The 20,604-nt window shown below is 33.3% G+C and overlaps 1 protein-coding gene across 1 annotated transcript; it reads right to left on the bottom strand.

Moving 5' to 3' along the window:
- Positions 1–15,662: 15,662 nt before the first annotated feature.
- LOC128670777 (cuticle protein 7-like) lies at positions 15,663–19,777 on the bottom strand. Its single transcript, XM_053746755.2, has 4 exons — positions 19,471–19,777; positions 18,936–19,032; positions 17,393–17,659; positions 15,663–16,548 (listed from the first exon to the last, which is right to left on the bottom strand). Exons 1-4 carry the CDS (start codon positions 19,564–19,566, stop codon positions 16,442–16,444), a joined length of 567 nt encoding a protein of 188 aa, XP_053602730.1. The 5' UTR covers positions 19,567–19,777; the 3' UTR covers positions 15,663–16,441.
- Positions 19,778–20,604: the final 827 nt, after the last annotated feature.

Here is a 20,604-nt window from a genome sequence, read left to right as displayed (position 1 = left end):
TTTCAAAGTTTGATTAGATATTAATTTTTAAAACTGTATTTGGGTAATAATATCTTAACAATATATTTGAACGACAACCATGATCTTCAGCTGTACCTAGGGTTTCATTGAAAATATCAGTCTCATTTGCTCTGTTATCGCCTGTCAATGTGACGCCTCTCCACAAACTTTAGCTTATCTCTCGTGCCTTACGTGCTAAGTACCACATACCTACTAAAAGATAAAGGTCACGCCACAGATAATGTTGTACCAGTGGCAGTTGACAAAGTAGGAAAGCGGACCCTGGGCTCCAACGCTCAACGGCTGAGGAAGAAACCAGGAAACGCTGAGGTGAGAAATTGGAGAAGAAAATTTTGCTGTATAATAATCTTTGGTTTAGTTACTTTTAAGTTAAATACCACAAAATACAGTTAAAATCTCCGTTTAATAAATATGTTCTTTTATACATTTTATTTATATTCCTGTTGTCCTTAGTCCGAGGTAGATGTATGGAAAAACGACATGCAAATGGATGCTAATCAAAACATCAACGTGTTCACGGCTACACCAACCGACAATTACGTTGTTATTTATTACGAAGTGGCAACCCTACGCTCGGGAGTCTACCATTGTAAAGGTACTTGTTCACTTGCACTATAAAAATTAAATGCTACCTTTCTTTTTACTTTAATTTTTTCCTACTTGGTTGACTGTAAGTATTCCTTTTCTGGGATAAGTCCAGTCCGCCTTTCTACGTGTCTTTTTTTATTGATTTCTCTTTATCTATAATGAGAGAATGTGTAATAAAATGTTTACAAACGGCAAGCTTCTAATATGATTTTATTGAAGGTATTATACGCCAATTTGATGCAAAATTTGTTTTATGTATTTTATCATTTTGTGTCAGTTTCTCAAAGCTACAGTTTAGACAAATATTTTAACAATTCACATCAATACTATATAAAATACACGTAAATTAACATGGTGCTAAAGTTTAATAAATCTAACCATTAAAAACTAAATGAAGTATTATAATATAATAAATCTAACTATCAAAAAACTAAGTGAAATGTGTTAATACAAATTAGGCAATTTTATTCAAGTTGGTTTTACAATAATAGTAACCAGCAATAAACATAATATAAATAAATAAAATTCTTCATGTATGCAACGTCCTGCAATCTGTGTTTCCTAACAGTGCCATAGAATTCACTTAACATTTACTTAAGTACAACTTAACTCCATATTTTATTTAGCCCAACGCACAGGCGTGTGCCATATTTTTCACTATTATGCAAACGATACAAGCTTTGGTAATTTGCTGTGGGCAAATGGTTATTTGTATCTAATAATAGAACATGTGCTATTGAATCAGTCAGTACACTTATTTACAAGAACTGCAATATTTGAGGATGAAATTAAGTAAGCAGAATGTACTATGCCAGAGATGTAGCCAAGAACGACCTATAATCACGATCACTCTAACAGAAGGGAACGATTAAAATGAATGCACCCTAAAATTATAGCGACGAATTGAGATTCTCTTGCATTTTCGAAAATAGTTGAAGACAAAAACTGGATTGGGATAATTCAAGATAATAAAAAGTTGGCGTAGAGAGAAGAATTTTTATACCCGGCAGTGGGTTATGGAGAGCTGACGATGCTGATAATGGTCTTCCTTCATATTTAAATTCAATACTGTGATTTATTACTGTGATATCAAAAAACTACTTAAAACTAATTAAATTTTTTAGGGCATAAAAATATTAGTAAACTAAATTCGTATTCTATTCTTAGCTAGTCCCAGCTAGATTCAACTTTCTCGATACTGTCTGATCCTGCAACATGCACTAAACTAATGCGCTGCGCAAACAGGGCCTGATAAAATCGAATAAATTAGCCAAATTGAATATGTAGCAACTCCCTTAGCTGGAGATATGTTGTGGATAAGCTTTAATAAGAGCGTCTGCCGTGGAGCACGGCTGTTCAGGGCCAATCGGAACACGATCTGAGCCGATGCTTCACTTCCAGGCCACTAAAATGACGCTCGTTCATAGATCAGAAGATTTTAAATTTTATGTTAATTTATAGTTTTTAATAAAAACATAATAATTGTCCTGAAGTTTGAATAACCTAGCTTTTGGCTAAATTTTCAAATGAAGAAAATGTTTCCTAACCGAAAGAAAATTCTATTTTCATAACAAACTAAAAATTTATTACAATTTTATTTTTAACGGAAATAACAAATTATTATTTAAAGTCAAGGTATTTAACAATAATGATTTTTTAAAGTTTTAATTTTTTTCTACAATCCAAAAAGCAAAATAACATCTTAACGCTCATGCTTACTCGCTAGTAATTCATAACAAGTCGTGATAGTATTTTTATTGATGCACACTGACATGCGCAATCCTCGCAAATACATGTGATAACATTGCATTTCATGGATCATTACGTATGTCTAAATATTTTATTCATTCACGGGAAGACTATGATGCACACGATTGCACTTAATTGTGATTTTGGAAACTAAAATTGATTGTAAATTGTACAGTTATTCTTATGGAAATGATTTGAAACAAAATATTACTACTATGCAACTTGTTGATCCTACCAACCAGGTTGGTCGACGAGAAAAACTTGACTGATTGCGAAATTTGTGAAGTTACGCTACAGAGGTAAAAAACAATGGCTGTAGTTTCAGTGAAAACTTTCTGACTCTTTATTTAGTATCTCTTTCCTTACGCTTCTGGCCTCTATCACATCATCCAACGTCTTGTGGCTGTTTGTAGGTACCTTATCCCTTTTATATTTAAACTATAAAAAAATAAACATATCAACTTGGTCACACTTATCTAAGTACTTTTTATATTAACAGGAGTTACTTAAAAATAATTCTTACAATGTTTATTTTCAATTCAACATAATCCATTAATTCTCGACCCGGATTTTTCCTTCTATTGTATAGTTCAGCCTAAATGTCGCTAGTCATCGTATGTAGAAGATCCTTATCCATATCCTATTGAGACTTAATATTATCTGTTTTGTTTTATTTTCTTGGTCATAATCATGGGGCATAATGGAAAAATCGAGTCGAAACGATTATTAAAAACAATCGTTTATTTTTCATTTTATTGCAACTATTAAAAATAAAGGTAGCATAAGTTTGCTTTCGGGGCCAGTTGAGGGCGTCGCTGCTGTTGAATAAATATGAAAATTATATTTCAAATTGAATTTTGAAAATTTACAATTTTGGTCTCTCTCTCATCTAAGCGTTTACGTTTTTAATTCCGCCGTCGTAAAGCGGTGACCATGGTACGATTTCCTACTTTTTCTCCTCCACTTTACTTAGTGCTTTTGGTCGCAGGGTCAAATATCATTTAACATAAATGCATGATGCGAATTTATATTATAATGCCATTTGAATAATATATTTGTTTTTACTATTACTAGTGTAAATAATAATGCTACATGTACATCATACGGACTGTTTGTGATTTGAATTGACTTCTGTTTTTATATATCCTCTGATGGGATAGGTATTCTAATTTTAAGTATTTGCGGTATCTAAAAGTACTGTTTGCATAATAGTAAAGTTAGCTTCATAAATAACGTGCTAACTAGTAAGTAAAGTTGACCCAAAGCAGTTTATGTTAATTAAAAAGCATTTCCTAGAAAATGGTTTACATAGGAAAGTTACACATCTAGATGAGCACATAACGCATTCCTTACTTGGCAGTCGGGTAAGCTTTGCAGCTGGGATCGGCATTCTAGGTGTCTCTTACCTAATGGAGAATGTTGCATCTCAGTTTCATACTTCATTAACACTTTGGAAATACTTAATTTTGTAAGGCAAAATGGATTCAAATAATTCAGTTAAAGCGCCTAGTTTTCGAATATAATACCAACTTTTAACCGATTTAAACAAGGAAAAGGTTCTCGATTTGTCTCATGATATACCTATTATTCTTTTTATTTATGATATTATATATTAAGTTGCTACCAACTTAATTTCTGAGACCGGCCATCCGGTCCCTACACCCTCAGCAAGAATGCGCGGACCTCGAACAAGTTAAGTATTTTTTTTATTTCTACTCTTCGATAGTGTATTATGGAGTCCCTACACATACACACATAATAGAAAGATTTGTCTGACTGGCTAAATCTGATTCCTCGTCATGTAGAAACTCCCTTAGAATAAGTACTTACCTAAAGACCGAACGCATATTTTTCAATAAACAACTAAACACCGATTGAACAACAACAAATCACTTTCTCTTCACACATTGCACAAATAATTAATGATCTATATGGTTAGTGCAGAACTATCATTAACGCGTAAAAAGGTAATTATGTAGTTACGTTCACACTAAGGATGAATAACATGTCATTATTACGAAATGGAAGTGTTGCTGAAATGATATCATAAAATACCAATTTTACATGCTTTTAACGTTTAAAAAAGTCATGGTGTGTAATGTATATTATCTAGGTTTATAAATAAATACCCATCCAATACGTTGGCTGGAAGAGATTGCTTAGCAATAAGCTTGCCATTGGTCTGTATTTGTTAGTTTAGTCAATTGTGCTATATTATACTTAATTGATATTCCTCATATCCTCTATTAAGCTTACTAGCGTCCCCTTTCAACTTCGCTCGGTTAAAACTATTACATTTAAAAAGTGACCTATGTTTCTCCTGAAAGTTTCATCTGTTTCTATTTAATCAAAATAGGTCCAGTATTTTTTCAGTTTATTCATTACAAACAAAAATACAAACCTTTTTTATAATATTAACATGGAATAATGGATATGGATATTACTATGATCTACAGAGTGCTGTTAATTTCATTTACATAGAAATATTATTATATTATTATAATAATATTATATTTTAAATAGAAAATTATTTATTTGATAAATATTGTTTTCGAATTGAAATTTCTCGAGTCTCATGTAACGTTTAGTTAATTTATGTTGGTCAACAACATAAAACATTTTTCAGAAATGTATGGTTCTACACTATATTCAAGTCTAGATTATATTCCTTAAAAGATATGTGACAAGTGATCCCATTTAGTTTCAACACTTTTAAAAGGCGTTACTCAAGATGGACGATAATTTAAATACCATTTAGCTTTGTTAGAATGATTAAAATATTCCCACCCCAAATTATATTCACTCTCAGATTATTCTGAAATATTGAGACTTGGAACAAGTTCGTATACAAACTTGCAAATTATTGCAAAAGTAATTTTAGTAGAATATAGTGCAAGTGTAACGTAACGTATCTCATAAAATACAGAAGTATATTACGTTGTTCCGACATGTTAGTCTAATCTAAACTATTTGATTTTTTATTCAATTTATTAGTTAGAATTTTATTTTAATTCTGTCTGGATTTACACCACATATTTCTTTTCTTTTTTGCTGATGTGTGACCCCACAAATTATTTTTTAAGTAATTTTGTACTGACTCTACTCGTATTAATACATTGCTTAAATAAGTTTTTTTTTACAAAAAAAATAATTGTTGCAATGTGTTCCAGAAAATCATGCCCGTGCAGTAAACCGTTGAGGAGTTCCCACGTTTGGGGCCGTTCCTGGGTACACCATCAAGTTTTTTTACATAATTTCTGAAAGCACTTTGAAATTAACAACTTGCTTATCACAAATACATTCAAATTTCTTTATTCAACTCAGGATATCAACAAGTAGCGACGTAACAAACTTCACCGCAGCCTTTTCACCAAAGACGACAAAAACAATTTGTAATTTAATTTGGTTTAAATTTAATATAAAATAAAATTTGATTATATGAAAAATAAATTTGTAATTAAAAATATAATTACTTAAATAATTACATTTTGCTTGGCTAACACAATGCCTATTCAGTAGTCTAAAACTAATTAGTGCTAAACAAAACCTGTACACCCATACAACCGGTCAGCCATACAAGCCATACATCCACTGTATTGTCGCGTCGGAAGCGTTGAGAGCATTTAAAAGTCAAGGGCAGCTCACTGGACCAATGTTAACTCGTGTTATTTAAATACCAGTACTGCGATGCCGCGTCCCTTTCAAAATGCTGCATTTTTCTTTTAAGGACGTTATACGTTACACCATTTTTAGAGTTCCGTACCTGATGATAAAACAATAAAATGGAACCCTATTACTAAGACTCCGCCGTCCGTCCGAATGTTTGACTGTCTTTCACTTGGCTGCATCTCATAAACCATGATAATTAGACTGGTGACATTTTCACAGGTGAAATATTTTTGTCACCGCTATAACAATAAAAACTAAAAATCAGAACAAAATAAATATTTAACGGAATCTTAAACAACAAACATATTTTTTTGCTATTTGATAGTTAATATATTGAACTCTAGGTGCGCGAGTCCGATTCGCACATAGAACCCTCTAAAAGCGGTAACGAAGGTTTGACGGCATAGTGTCTCTCTCTCTCTAATACGAGTTCCTGGCATTCGAGGCTGTAACGCCGTAAAGCCCCGGGTCGCGTTAAAATAAACATTTTGAAGATAAATCTGTGATTTTATAACCGCCTGCCAGAAGTCAAACCTCATTAGGAATGATTTCCACTTGCTTTATCGGGATAAATCTAGGTACACCATTTCCAGGTTTTTTCATACAGAATGTAAATATATTTTCTTTCTAAAACAAGTAGCACATTGTATATTACGTATACAATGTGCTGTGTACGATTGTATGTGACAGACAGACAACGCCTGTATTTGAGTATGAGTGATAATTCTGGTAATAAAACGCGGGTCCAAATGCAAAGAAACGCACGGGTCATAATTAAGTAATCAACCAACCAAAACACCGACGCATTAGCGATTCTACTCGGGTATCGATACGTAAGACAAGAATCGATTCTAGGTTTCGATGCCAGAACTATACAGTACTGCATAACAATGCTGTTAAATAAAATGTTTGGAAACAATGCACGATTCCAACGAAAGTGATTCTTTTGTGACATTCAATAAGAGTCCTGTATCGAGTACCTATATCATCATGTAGGAGTTATTTTAAGTCAAAATATTATACCTATTAATATTAAAATATTATATATGATACCTTTTTCATACATTATTGTTTAATTTTAACAATCATGGATGAGAAAAGTATCAGGTTCGATAACTTAGTCCGACGATGGCTTCTATCAATTGCAGTTAGGTTATGCTACTGGAAGTATTGTCTAACTGTGATAATGCCTAATGGCAAAAACTTGTTGACGATGACCCAGGACAGAGATGGTTGGCGTAGAAGGCAGGAGACTGCCCAGCAGTGGGTCACGGAGGGCTGCAGATGATAATGATGACCATGAATGCCTAATTTAATTATATTTCCCTAATTAAATAATGTAAATTTACTTTGCGCGTATGCATTACATTTAATAACAAATGCATTTATTTATTTATTCAAACATTATTTACCAAGTTGGTAAAGGGCGGACTAATGCTAACAGCATTCTCTGCCAGTCAACTTTCGGAAAAAACTTTAAAATATGTATGAATGCATCTATTTGTTTTTTTTTTCATAGTTACCTTTGTAATTTTCAGAGCCTGGTATTAAAAGAATTCATTCTATAATATCCAAAATCTACATTAGATACAATAATTTAAATAGATAACATATTTATATTTAAGTATTTAAATAATCATTAATTGTGTACACTAGATTCCTGTACAGTGCGTTTGCTGCACGTGCGTTAAAATTCCAGCCAGTTTTACTCTGCGTAAGTAGCTTGTGCCGCAAATATAATACTTAACAGCATTTGATATATGCCTGATAACTGATGTGCGAACAGCTTAGAAGAGCTAGGCACAAACGTACTTAGACTGGTACACATTTTGGAATACTCTGCAAAGCACATTTTAGTCGACATACTGTTTTGAACAATCGCATAGCGCAACCATGGCCACATAATCTGAAGATTGTGAAATTTGCAGTAATTCGACAAGTGAAATGTCGGGTGTTGGTCGTGGTCCACCTGCTAAGTTCACCTGGGTTGGCCACGGGCACTATTTGTTCCCGGCGGTCCACCCAGGTGAACCATGGTCACTCTCACACACACCGTCTAAAAGAATTGAACTAAACCGAGAAGAAGTAGAAAAAAGAAGGGAGGAAAAATTTATAAGAAAAGAAGAAAATCTCCTTATTCTTCTTCCTTATTCTTTTTTCAGTTCCACGTGGGAAGGCACAGTATAGGCATTTTAATATTTTTCTTACTTTATACTTCATGGATTGGATGATTCATTGATGGATTCTCACTCCAAATGTCTGTACTATGATCATCCTAAGTAACGGATGTTACTTCTTGCAGTAGTGGTAAATGTAATTATATCTACATATAAATATGTTTGAGATGAGTAAATAAATTATAATCTCAATCAGGAAATAGCAAAATAAGATATTCACCATCGATGTTCACAAACGTGAGGTCTTCGGCATTGAATTTGGAGTAATTTGAAATGAATTAAGGTACTTAATACAAATACAGATTGTTAGTACGAAATCGATTTTATATCTTGAGATAATTAATAAAATGATCAGAAGAGAAAATAACAAGGATGAATTGATACATTGTCGTGTTTCAATATATTAATGCTATCAGCAGAAGATATTTTGGCTTCATATTTTCATAACATTAATTTTATTCTAATGAAATTATTTAAATGTTAGAAAAAAAATCAAACAAACTTTGATATGATAAGTATAATAGTCTTCAAGACATATGTGCAGTGATAAACAGAGTGGCGACTCAAATTGAACATGCAGTAGTAAAGTACATTAAGGGTGAGTTGCACTAGTTAGATTTGACGTGAACTTAATCTGCGCTTAAAAAAACGCAAAATACGCCATTTCATCTAAACGATGTAGGAGAGCAGGTTAAAATTAACAAAGTTGACCGGTGCAACGCACCCTAAGACTAGATAATAATTTGTTGTAACTGGTACAAATGATTATTACAATTACAAAGTTGCCTGTCATCTGACATCACCAACATTTTTACGATAATATCTATGTCATACCAAATTCGATAAAGTTCTACTTGGATAGAGTAAAAACACAAATCGATAATATCGTCGCTATAGATTATATTAGTGATTTCGAAAAATTCTCATGTTCACACAAGACTGTCTACAGTCTACGTCGTAAGATACAGCTATTTTAATTTTAGACCATATTCCCTTTTAATAGAAACGAAGCCAAGCACTAACCTATCTTCAACCTTTTCGCCATAACGTTCTTGGATCCGTTTTTCTATCCATTTGCAATTGTAAATTCCGCCAATCTCTCTATTAGGTATTACTGAATAAACATCACCAACCAATAAATTACATCAATAAAAAATTGAACATCAATAAATAAAACGAAGATGATAAATAGATTTTTTAAACTTGGCAATTTTTCATTTTACGTATTTCGTGTTTTTTTTTTTACATCGGGTATACCTAATTTTATCAAATAATAGGTACCAATAATTTCGGATTACATAAATATTTTTTCCATAGATGAATAGAGTAGCTCTGTGCCATAAAAAGTTGAAAAAACTATGGAAAACCAAAGTTCACAATCAGTGCATTCTGTGTTACGAAGATCTATAAAATATTATTATATTCAAAAGTATCTAATTACTAAGATATCTTCATTGCATATTCATTTGAAAATAAGCTATGAACAGACTTGGTCTATTGCTGTCAAGTCAATCCACACATTTCCATACATTTGAATATCAGTTTAAAATGTGATGGCCTGCCTTAAACGTCACTGGCTAGCTGAGCTTTTAAATTATGCCATTCGTTTGTAAAATGTCTGGTACTGTTCAACAATTTACAAATTATCTTATGCACCTAGTAAGGAGGCTAGGTCGAGGGTATAATAATAACTTTTCTCGTACAATAAAATCCCCACATAGACCTTATCAGGTACAAGTAACAATGTAGGCTTTGTCTTTAAACTTCGCCGCAGTGTTTCAAGTAAATTATGTCCATTAAAGCTTTATTATCGTTTATCGGTATCGTTTTGTAATTATATATCAAATATCCTATTTAGGTGTTTGATGTAGTGCAAATTTATTTGCTATTTCGTCACAAGTCAATAAATTTTAATTTCATTTACCTAATTTCAAAAATAAATTACAATTGTTTTATAATATTTTTATATTCATTCGAAGGATAGTTCGTACCTACTTAAAGTTAAAATTTCATGGTACGACATTATATCACTTTATGAACATAAGTTGTATAAGCACAGATGCGGGCAAAGCCAGGGGAAATCACTATATTTGGTCATCTCTGAAAGATCTATCGAAGCTAACGTCTCAATTGACCAATAATGGTTCGTCTACGGTCGCAGGTGCTATTCTACCTTCACTGCCAGATAGGGTTGGTGCGTTCATGTTAAGCCAACTTTTGTTTCCCACTTCGTTTGCATGGAACTGATAATATTTTTCAGGTATTTCAGGATTTCGAGGCTGCGTATTTAGATGACAATTACGTTAAATATAAATCGTTTAGGGTCAGTGGTAAGAACGTACAATCTTTAGCAACATGAATATGATATTTAGGAAGATATACCGAGTCAATATCGAATTTTTTTCGAGATGCGCAGAATAATAAAAATAATTTAAGTATGTAAAATTATTATTTTTTACTTTATATGATCCTAATATATTATAAAAAGAAGTACCCCAGTCTCGACTATCTGTCTGTCTTTATGAACGAGATAAACTCAGAAATTACGAGGTGAATTTTTGTACAGTTTTCACCAATAGATAGTGTGATTCCTGAGGAAGGTTTAAGTGTATAATTTATTATGGTTTTACCCGAGCGAAGCCGATCTAGCCGCTAATGGCTTACTAGCGTGATAATAGTATTATTTGTTTGTTAGTAAGAACTTCAATTAGTAAATTAAAATAATTGTCTCAATGAATGTGACTATCATAATAATTAAGTATATTTTTAATCAGACCAGTACTTTGTCTTTCAGAAATAAGTTCAAATACCTTTTGGTTTCTTCAGTTAAATATTGTTAACGAATTTCATGTACAAGAAAACATAACTTATCTCAAACCGAGCACGCAAACGAAGTTGCGGGCACGGCTAGTTGTTTATAAAACCGGTAGCCCTGCATTTGAAACATATAACAAAACGTTATCGAGTTAGCCCTATCGGTATCGTCGTAATAGGTTGGATAAACTTGGACGGTAATTATAGTCTTTAATTGGTTAGGCACAAGGCACAATGGCGAGAGCTTTTTGTTCACTACCATATTTTAAATATGGTTAAATACAGATTTATAGTCATTGGGAATTTAAAAAGTTAGTTTATATCTAGATTTGACTACATTTTCAATTGAAAGGAGCAAAAATTCCTGCTATTCAAGTTTTTAATCGAAATCGTAAAGTAAATCATTAAATAACTTTTGCTTATATCAAAGTCATGTCTTGCTTAGAGACAAAACTTTTAAAACTAGGTCACACGCATGAGCAATATCTATCTGTCATCCTTGGAATTTCCGGATCACGATTTCCCACCGTAAGAAATTCTTCTACACGAACATACTAGATGATACAAACAATATTTCCAATAAGAAATTTTGCTTATTGCTCAATCATTCATATATTACATGGAATTATTTATCACAAAATTCCTAAAGGCGAGAGAATTCGTTCAGTGTGAATACGTCCTAAGGAACGTGCAGGAAGCAATCTGCTACGAGAGGAAGTACCTTCATAACTGAGGATTGTGAGTGGAAAACATGCATTATGTCATCTAATCACTATTGATTGAGTCGAACCAATTATTGTCGAATTTAGTTTATTTTTAATGTCTTTGTGAGTAATTCACGGGTCGTATTATTACACGTGTTTACGATAGTTGCATCTTCACTCATTGGGAAGATCAAAAACTACTTGAAATTTTGTATTATTAAATTAGAATCTTATCGGCTCAACTGCATTAAGTACATTACATTCAACCCTTTATGTCATTAGTCATTTACGTAATATATCACACTTAAAAAGAATAACAAATTTCTCATAAGGTTCTTATCCTAAGGCTATTATCACTCTTATCATTTAGCGTATAAAATAATGAATGAAGCTAGGTATGGACATAGATATGATCTGTACTAGAGGTCTACAATCCAACGCAATGAATAGTCGTAGACTTTTTCGACAGTAGCTTACAATCAAGGTCGTTATATGTATCAAAGAATTGCAAGACGACTGAGATAGGTGTCACACCCGAGTGTTTTAAAGGTCTAGTTCTCATAGTTTTAATGTCACTGCCCAAATTATCGACGCGAGAGGTGTTATGGTGATGTAAATTATAACTGTTTACAATATAAACATACGCGAATTGCTTTGTTAAATTAATGAAAGAGCTCTTGAAATATAATTGTTAAATTAAAAATGTGGAAGAATGGGCGTTTGCTTGTAATTAGGCGTCAACTGAAATCTTGAAATATGGGTAAGAGTAGAACAAGATATACCTAGCAAAACATACCTGCTTTTCATACAAGAACGAATAATGGGACTATATGAGTACTAGGCTGTAGACCAAAAGAAACCACCAGAGAAGGAACGTGGTCACGAAGAGGTGTGTGAGCGATATTGGGAAGAATGTCGAAAGCATTTGATGAGGAATAGAGAGAGGCAGGGAGTCATGCCTATGTCTGAAAACGGATGCAATGATGATTATACACAAGACCGGACTCCACAGTGTAGCAATCAACCCTATTATTCATAAAAATAGCAATAATTCAGTTCAAACTATATTTGTCCCACCAGAACGAGATAAAACATATTATTCCATTAACTACGAGTAAACAAACAATTTCTCCTAAGAAACATTTTCACGATTTATCTGCAAATTCATGATTGTATGTATCCACCTTAGCTTTTCTATTACTATTGCTCAAAGATGACCGTTTTGTGTGAATAAACCTTTCACCTTAGGTAACCTTTCGACCTTAGGCGAGAGGTTTTAGTATTCTTGCATTAAAACCTAAGGCAATACTTGCATTATTCAATTATTTTATTGTTGTTACTTAACACACTGTAGCTTGAGAAAGACCATATCTTACTTACCTAAAATAATAATTAATTATACGAGGGCTGCTATTTATGTATCCGGAATAACAAAATTAAACAAACATATATTATTACATATGGTTTTATTGTTTCTCGAAGTATTCTCCGCGATGATCTATGCACTTCTGCATACGATGAAACCAATTTTCAAAGCACTTTTTCCATTCTGATTGAGGTATGTCCAAAACGTGTGTTTTGAACGCATCAACGGCCTCTTCGCGGCTCGAAAAACGTTGACCACGTAATTTATTTTTAATGTTTGGAAATAAATAAAAATCATTGGGTGCCAGGTCGGGGCTGTACGGCGGATGACCCGTCAATTCAATCTTTTGACCCTCCAAAAAATTATTTGTTTCAGCCGACTTGTGGCAGCTAGCATTGTCGTGATGAAGTATGATTCTGCGTTGTGGGTTGTTCTTTCGTATTTTTTCAAAGACTTCTGGCAAACAAATGGTGGTGTACCATTCATAATTAACCGTCCTACTATTCTCTAGTGGCACTGTAGCTACATGTCCGTTGATACCAAAAAAACAAGCGACCATTTGCTTTAAAGTGCTTCTCGCACGAACAACTTTTGTTGGATTCGGTTCATCTTGAAAGACCCACACCGTTGACTGCTGTTTAGTTTCAGGGTCATAAGCATAGATCCAGGTTTCGTCACCTGTGTAGATATTATAAACAGCTTTTGACGTGCCACGGTTGTATTTTTTTATCATTTTCTTACACCAGTCGACACGAGCCTGTTTTTGATCTACGCTCAAGTTGTGCGGAATCCAACGCGAACAAATTTTTTTAACAATTAAATGTTCGTGTAATATCGCGTGTATACTCGTCATACTAATGCCCAGAGACGCCTCTATCTCGCGGTATGTAACATGACGATCTTGCATTACTAATTGTCGCACAGCATCAATATTTTGTTGTACCACTACCGATTTAGGACGACCCTCCTTAATTTCATCCGTGAGCATAGACCGTCCACGTTGAAATTCCTTAAACCAATAATACACAGTGGTTTTCGATGGTGCTTCATCTCCAAAAGTTAAAATCAGTTGTTCGATGCACTGTTTTTGAGTTAATCCACGCCGAAAATCATAATAAATCATCGCGCGAAAATGTTCACGAGTTAAATCCATGGCAATGAAGACAAGCTATTTTCAAAATTGGCGCCAATTGAAAAAAACAAATGACAGGGACATGAAAAATATTTATTCTCTAGCCGAAGAGTTCTATTTTCAAATGTTGTAATTACTTTTTAAATATTCTAGAATTATTGGCCAGTTCCGGATACATAAATAGCAGCCCTCGTACATAAATAAAGTTGAAATCTTACCTAATTAATTCATCGTAATGCCAGCCAACCGCATCACAAGGAATTATAAATAGTATTGCAAATATTTTTGGCTTCGCCATATCAAGTTTCGTAAGGAAGAGCTTAGGTATTTCTTTCCGCTTTAGATCTTGTCTGTCACGATTCGGTCTTGACGACCACATGCTTGGCATTGCATTGTGCAGATGTTTCATGGGTTATATGGATATATTTAATTCATTTGGAATGGTTACATGGTCGTAGAGAAAACTTCGCGTGAAATAGATAGTGTCCTTAGAGCAAAGGCAAAGAATCCATACCTAACCAAGATGAAAAAGTAAGACTGATGAATTAGGTTGAGGAAGAAACGAAAACGTCCAGATGTGAGAGGGATGTAGATGGAGAGGTATGTGTAAGGACCGCAGCCAGCAGAAATTTATAGTATCTGCCTTTTTACCCTCAGAAAATTAGGCGTGAGAGGTTAAATAAATTTTCGTGTATTCATAAGGAATTATAACTCAACCATACTATATGCCAACTTATTCAAACTTGTATAATTCTCTACTATACACTTTGTACCTATGACAGACCCCTTGCAATAAAATTCCCTTAGAGAATACATGCGCAATGTTTAACTGTGTGTAAATGCTTAATCTTTCACAAAGGCGAATTGCACACGGATATACCTACACGCCTTTCAAAAATGAACAGCAAAATACCAAAGAGATCGCCGTTTAAAATTATAGGTGAATGAAAATATGGAATTAAAGTTTATAAGATGTAAAATATTTAAGTACAAATTAATAGATTTACCAACAAGAAATTATTTTTATGGAGCTCTAAAGGTATGGTCTAGATAGTTAAATCAATAGATTCAACTCTTTACTTTAATTATCCAGTAAATTTAAAAAAAAAGCATAGTTTTATAAAGAGTAAGTAATATAAATTTGTACTTTCTTAAATTTACAAAAATATATTGTATTTACAATATATTATGAATTCGCATAAATCAGGTTATTAGGTACTAACATCCAGTAGGTATATTAGGGCATGGCGCGTTTGGATAGATTTTTATACGTTTTTCACCAAAAGATTGTGATTCCTGGGAAATGTTTAGGTGTGGTATCATTAATTATAGTTTTACCCGAGCGAAACTGAGACGGGTCGCTAGTTTTTCAGGTTTAAAACGATACTCATCGTCGCAGTTTCATTTCTAAACACCATAATAACACAATAAAAAACTATTAATTCAATAAAATGTTATATTTGTCAATATTCATATGATGTCTTTTATATGACATTAATTAACATAACAATGTCGTATACCTACCTACGCTTTTAAAGCTAATCATTTATATTATCATTTAACTAATAATTATAATAATTTACAGATGTTTTCAGCCTTTTAACAAATATTCAATTTTCACAAATGACATGTGACATAATTATGTGACAATCATATTTAGGCACTGTTTCAACGCTTGCTGATACATACAACAAGCTATATGTAGCTATATAGATACAACAAGCTATATGTAGCTATATAGATACAACAAGCTATATGTAGCTATATAGTTATATGTAACATATCGAACAGATAACGTTAAAAACTATATTTGAAAAGTTTAATATAGGGCTAACTGGCCAATCACATCATAATTATTTATCTACCGGTCAATTTATCTGTCAGATTACTTTATCAGAAAGTTTTGAAACAGGCAAAAAGTAATAGATTCACGATCCTCTCAACTCGAATTTGAAAAAAATCTATCAATCAAAGTAACATTGGATTAATATATATAATTTAATTAACCTAAATACAAACAAAGTATGTACAAGGCGGGTTTTTTTTTACCAGTTAGTGAATTGTAAAATCTTAAAAACGAAAACGAAGATATATTTACGCTACTACATAATTTTTAATAATCGTGTTTTATTTTCTCGGTAAAAGTAGCCATAGTAGCTGAGTATGAACATACTAGATTTATTTTTTTAAAGGCATAAATAAAGAAAATAATTTGTATTTTCTATATGAAGTAGCCAGCTGGTAACGTATTCCGGGGGAAATTCGCCTCCCAGTCGAAACCGTCGAAGTCCGAGAGAGGAGGGATGGCCTTGGGACTCGTCGGGTACACTACAACAAGCAGGCAAATTAACAATGGCACTTATCACACTATAATTAGCCGTATAATGCTTTGTCTACATTTGATTAAAATTACGCACGGTATTGTGTTCGCTTTTGACAGGGGTTTTTTGCCTTAATTTTTTGGCACGCTTGTATACTTATATTTTCGAGCCTACGGAAACCAAAGATGTTATTTTTTCAACTGGTGAACCATAGCGCAGACCAGAATACTTTGGCACTCTTCCGTTTCGCAGACCAAGATCCACTTCATGGTCACTGAGCCAAAAGAGTGAGTAATATACAGTGTATAAAAAAATCTGGTTGCCTAAAAATAAAATATCTTCCACTTTCACATTCAGTTGCTAAGTATTCACCTCAAAGTCTACCCGTCTGAACATAAGTTCAAAAGCGGTGGTACGATTTTGAACTAAAAGAGCTCAGATTCGAATCCCATTCGTGCCACAGGAGTTTTTATTCCAACCTGATTTATGCGCGACATTTTCATCGAGCACTACATGCTTCTGGGGAAGAAAAACATCTTGAAGAGACTGCACGTGCTGCCTACCCAGCTATTAATAGTATATGACAAGTCATGAGAGATGCTTTTAGGCAACTTCAAAACAGATTTCGGTTGCGACCATTATGTAGGCATCAGCAGAAATTGTTATTGTGGCTACCAAAGAAACAATGAAAGAACGAACTGGAAGAAATTACTTTTGAGATAAAAACTCAGTTGTGTTTGAATACCTGTTATATACACTTAAACTAAGTTATAACTAGATTATATAACCTTATGTTTCTTCTATAAAAGGGCATAAAGAGTTCATCTATCCATCATCATATCAAAGCTTACCAAATTGAGGTACTGGCCCAAATCCAGTAATAGGCGGTAACCCGAACTGACTCTGCGGTACCGGGACTTCAACAGGAACCGGTACGGGCCTCTCCACAAACTGGATCATTGGTTGGACCGGCGCGACTTGGACCGGCGCTATGGGCGCTGAAGGCTGGTGGACCGAGGGCGCATTCTTGGACACCACGGCATTGAACCCACGAATGGGGTCTGCGGTGTAGTCTACTGTTCGCACTGAGCCGTCGGGTTCCACTAGGGAATATTGACCTGAAATGGTTAAATTCAATGTTAGAATAATGTAGCAGCTAATAAGCTGTACCTACCCCCCATAAAGTGGGATAAGGGTAGATGGATGATACTAGCATACCATACGTTTTATGAGATAAAATACATTTTGGTTTCCACGACTGTCTAAACAAGTTTATGAGTCCTAAACGAACATTACTTGAAATTGTTTACTTTTTTGTTTAAATAGAATATATAGTTAAGTGTTTTGTATAAGCAAAGGAATTTCCATTATATTATTGCACATTTGAAAATATCAAAGCACGTGCATAAAGCGATTGCACATTTCAGTGCAAAAGTACAGCATAGTTATGCAAACACACTGAGATATTTGCAAACATTAGAGGTTATATACGAGTTTAATTGAAATTTTACGAATAGAGAGTGGTCCAAGTAGTACACCTTTGACATGAAGTAATTGAAATAAAAAGTGTCCATGTACTCAGAGAGGTAAAAGTAGGGCTCAGGATAATTGAAATCGTTGGGAACCGCACTTGACAGAATCATGTGGGATCTTTTCGGCGTACCTATAGTTAACCGCGTCTCAAGAGTTACCCGTTTAAAGAACTCTATTTAATGGTAACAGTGACGAATTTGCAATTTTGGTTAGGTTGATGTGCAGTTGGCCCTTCAGATATATTCAGCTATATACCCCTCTGGTATTTTTATACAACTAAGCAGGTAAATAAGCACACGTCAATTGTTAAGTCTCTCAGGGAAAACTAAGGCAGGCTCATTCCACAACTCAAAGGAGACAAGAAGTTCCTTGTAAAACTCAATGTATGCTACATCTTGGACTCCAAAGTGTGAGGATGAACAATTAAATTAATATTGATTAGGCAAAGAAATTAAGTTATTGGCAGATGAACCATGCCCTGGAAATTGATTTGAAAATATTGGATTATGACATGTTTTGCAATGTATGAAGGTAAACATGTTTGAACGGTGGAATTTTGCATCTCAATTTTGAGGCAACTATATTCAACCGATTTAATTGAAATGTTGTATGCACGTTTAGTTTCGATGACAATACATTATTATGATGGTGAACACTGGACGAGGGAAATCTTCAATGGTTTACTGGACGGAAATTATTTTTTATCACGCATGAAATGCAATAACTTATGTAAAAATCTTGTTACTCAGGTATCTTCCTTACAGTTTAGCTTATTTAATGCAATGGATAGTTGTTAATGGAAATAATTATAAACTTTGTTAAATTAGAATACCATATTTTTAGTAATTCATATCAAATTACCTTTAACTACATCTCCCTCTCTCGTCTCGTGCTGTGATTTGACGTCACCCGTGGAAGGATCTGCTACTCCATAATTAAAAGAATATTTTGGCTCCGCCTGTTGATAAAAAAGATATTTCAGCTATATATTTTTTTTACAAAAGAAAATTAAATTCGAAACTGAACATTGAAAAAAGAAACTGAAACTTATTTTCTTGAGAAGGTGATAATGATAATAATACCAAGTTAACTCCGAATAATGCAGTATAGAGCTAATTCAATTTAAAAGGGATTCACTGTTTACTAAAATATCGTAGTATAGTTATATTTTGTTAAGTAATTTGAGCAGTATTAAATATTCTTACAAATTAAAATTAAATCAAATCAATCAATAACGTTGATTTAATTATTTTCGTTGTAACTACAATATATCGATTGATCTTTATTAGTCTAAGTATTTTTTATTACATTGTGACCTAATAAAATATACTTAATAGTAAGAAAAATCATAACCAATTGAACAATAAAAAAATAATTAAAATTATTAAAAACTCACAAAATAATCCGTGCGTGGTCCGAATACTGCTAACTTTGGTTTAGCGTTCACAGCACTTAATACTACGAATACAAATAAACACTTATAACTGGCCATTTTATTTTAAATAATAGAACAATAAATTTAAAAAAATAGAGACGTCCAAAAAGGTATACAACGGTTCTTAGAATATCACAATGGAGGGTTCGCAAGCATTTATATCTGGCCTTATTTCTTAGGCAGCGCAGCGTCAGCCTTGCAGTGGCTTCCGAGCAAGCATCCACTACTTGAGAAGTTAGGTACGGACGGACGTCTGAAAAAAATAAACTGAGCGCTGCTAAGAGGTATGTAGCTAAAACAGGTGTTAACCAAAGCGTAATGTTTTAGTTGGTTCTATGGTTTGTTTGGTACTTTTGGATTTGGTTCTTCTTCTTTTTCAAATACGTTATCTTCAATAATACAAAAAACAAATACAATGAATTTCCGATTCATACAGATCACAACATCCCGCGTGTGATAGGTATCTAATAAAAACAAATTATAGTCGTATGAATTGTTCCAGACAATACGTCTTAGTTTTTTTAGTACATTCACGGTGCATATTTAAGAAAATTTTCGCACATCGCCACAATGGCATATAGAGTACATTGCAATATTAGGTTAGGTACTGTTTTATGGAAGCCTTATTGAGATGTATGGTGCTGTGACCTCATCGATACAAGGAAGAGATAATTGGTAATACAATAGAGGTGTTAGCTTAATGTTACCCTTCGTCTTTCATTCTTTGATTGTATGTACAGCATTTTATTATAGTTTTGATAACAGTTTTTGCTGTCAAAATATATTTCATTCATAAGAGGTTTCCAGAGAAATTTAAATAAATTTATTTTAAAATTTATAGCAAAAGCTAACAAAATTTTATTGCTTTCCCGAATAATATATTCGATGTTCTGATAGGACTTGGTATTGAAAGTCTGTATTTAACTTTATTACGACTTCCAGTTATTACGAATACAGTTGTTGTATTCCTTGTTCAGGGCATCATGTGAAAATTTGTCCGGTATTTCGTATTTATGACCAAGCATTTCAATATAATTAATCCAAAAAGGATTTATTACGAATATAGATAAAAAAGATGTATTATTTCTATGTTTA

This window comes from Plodia interpunctella, chromosome 6 (genome assembly GCF_027563975.2).
Source record: "Plodia interpunctella isolate USDA-ARS_2022_Savannah chromosome 6, ilPloInte3.2, whole genome shotgun sequence".
Classification (NCBI taxonomy): domain Eukaryota; kingdom Metazoa; phylum Arthropoda; class Insecta; order Lepidoptera; family Pyralidae; genus Plodia; species Plodia interpunctella.
The sequence above is the reverse complement of the archived record's forward strand: the minus strand, read 5'-3'. Positions and strand labels throughout refer to the sequence as shown.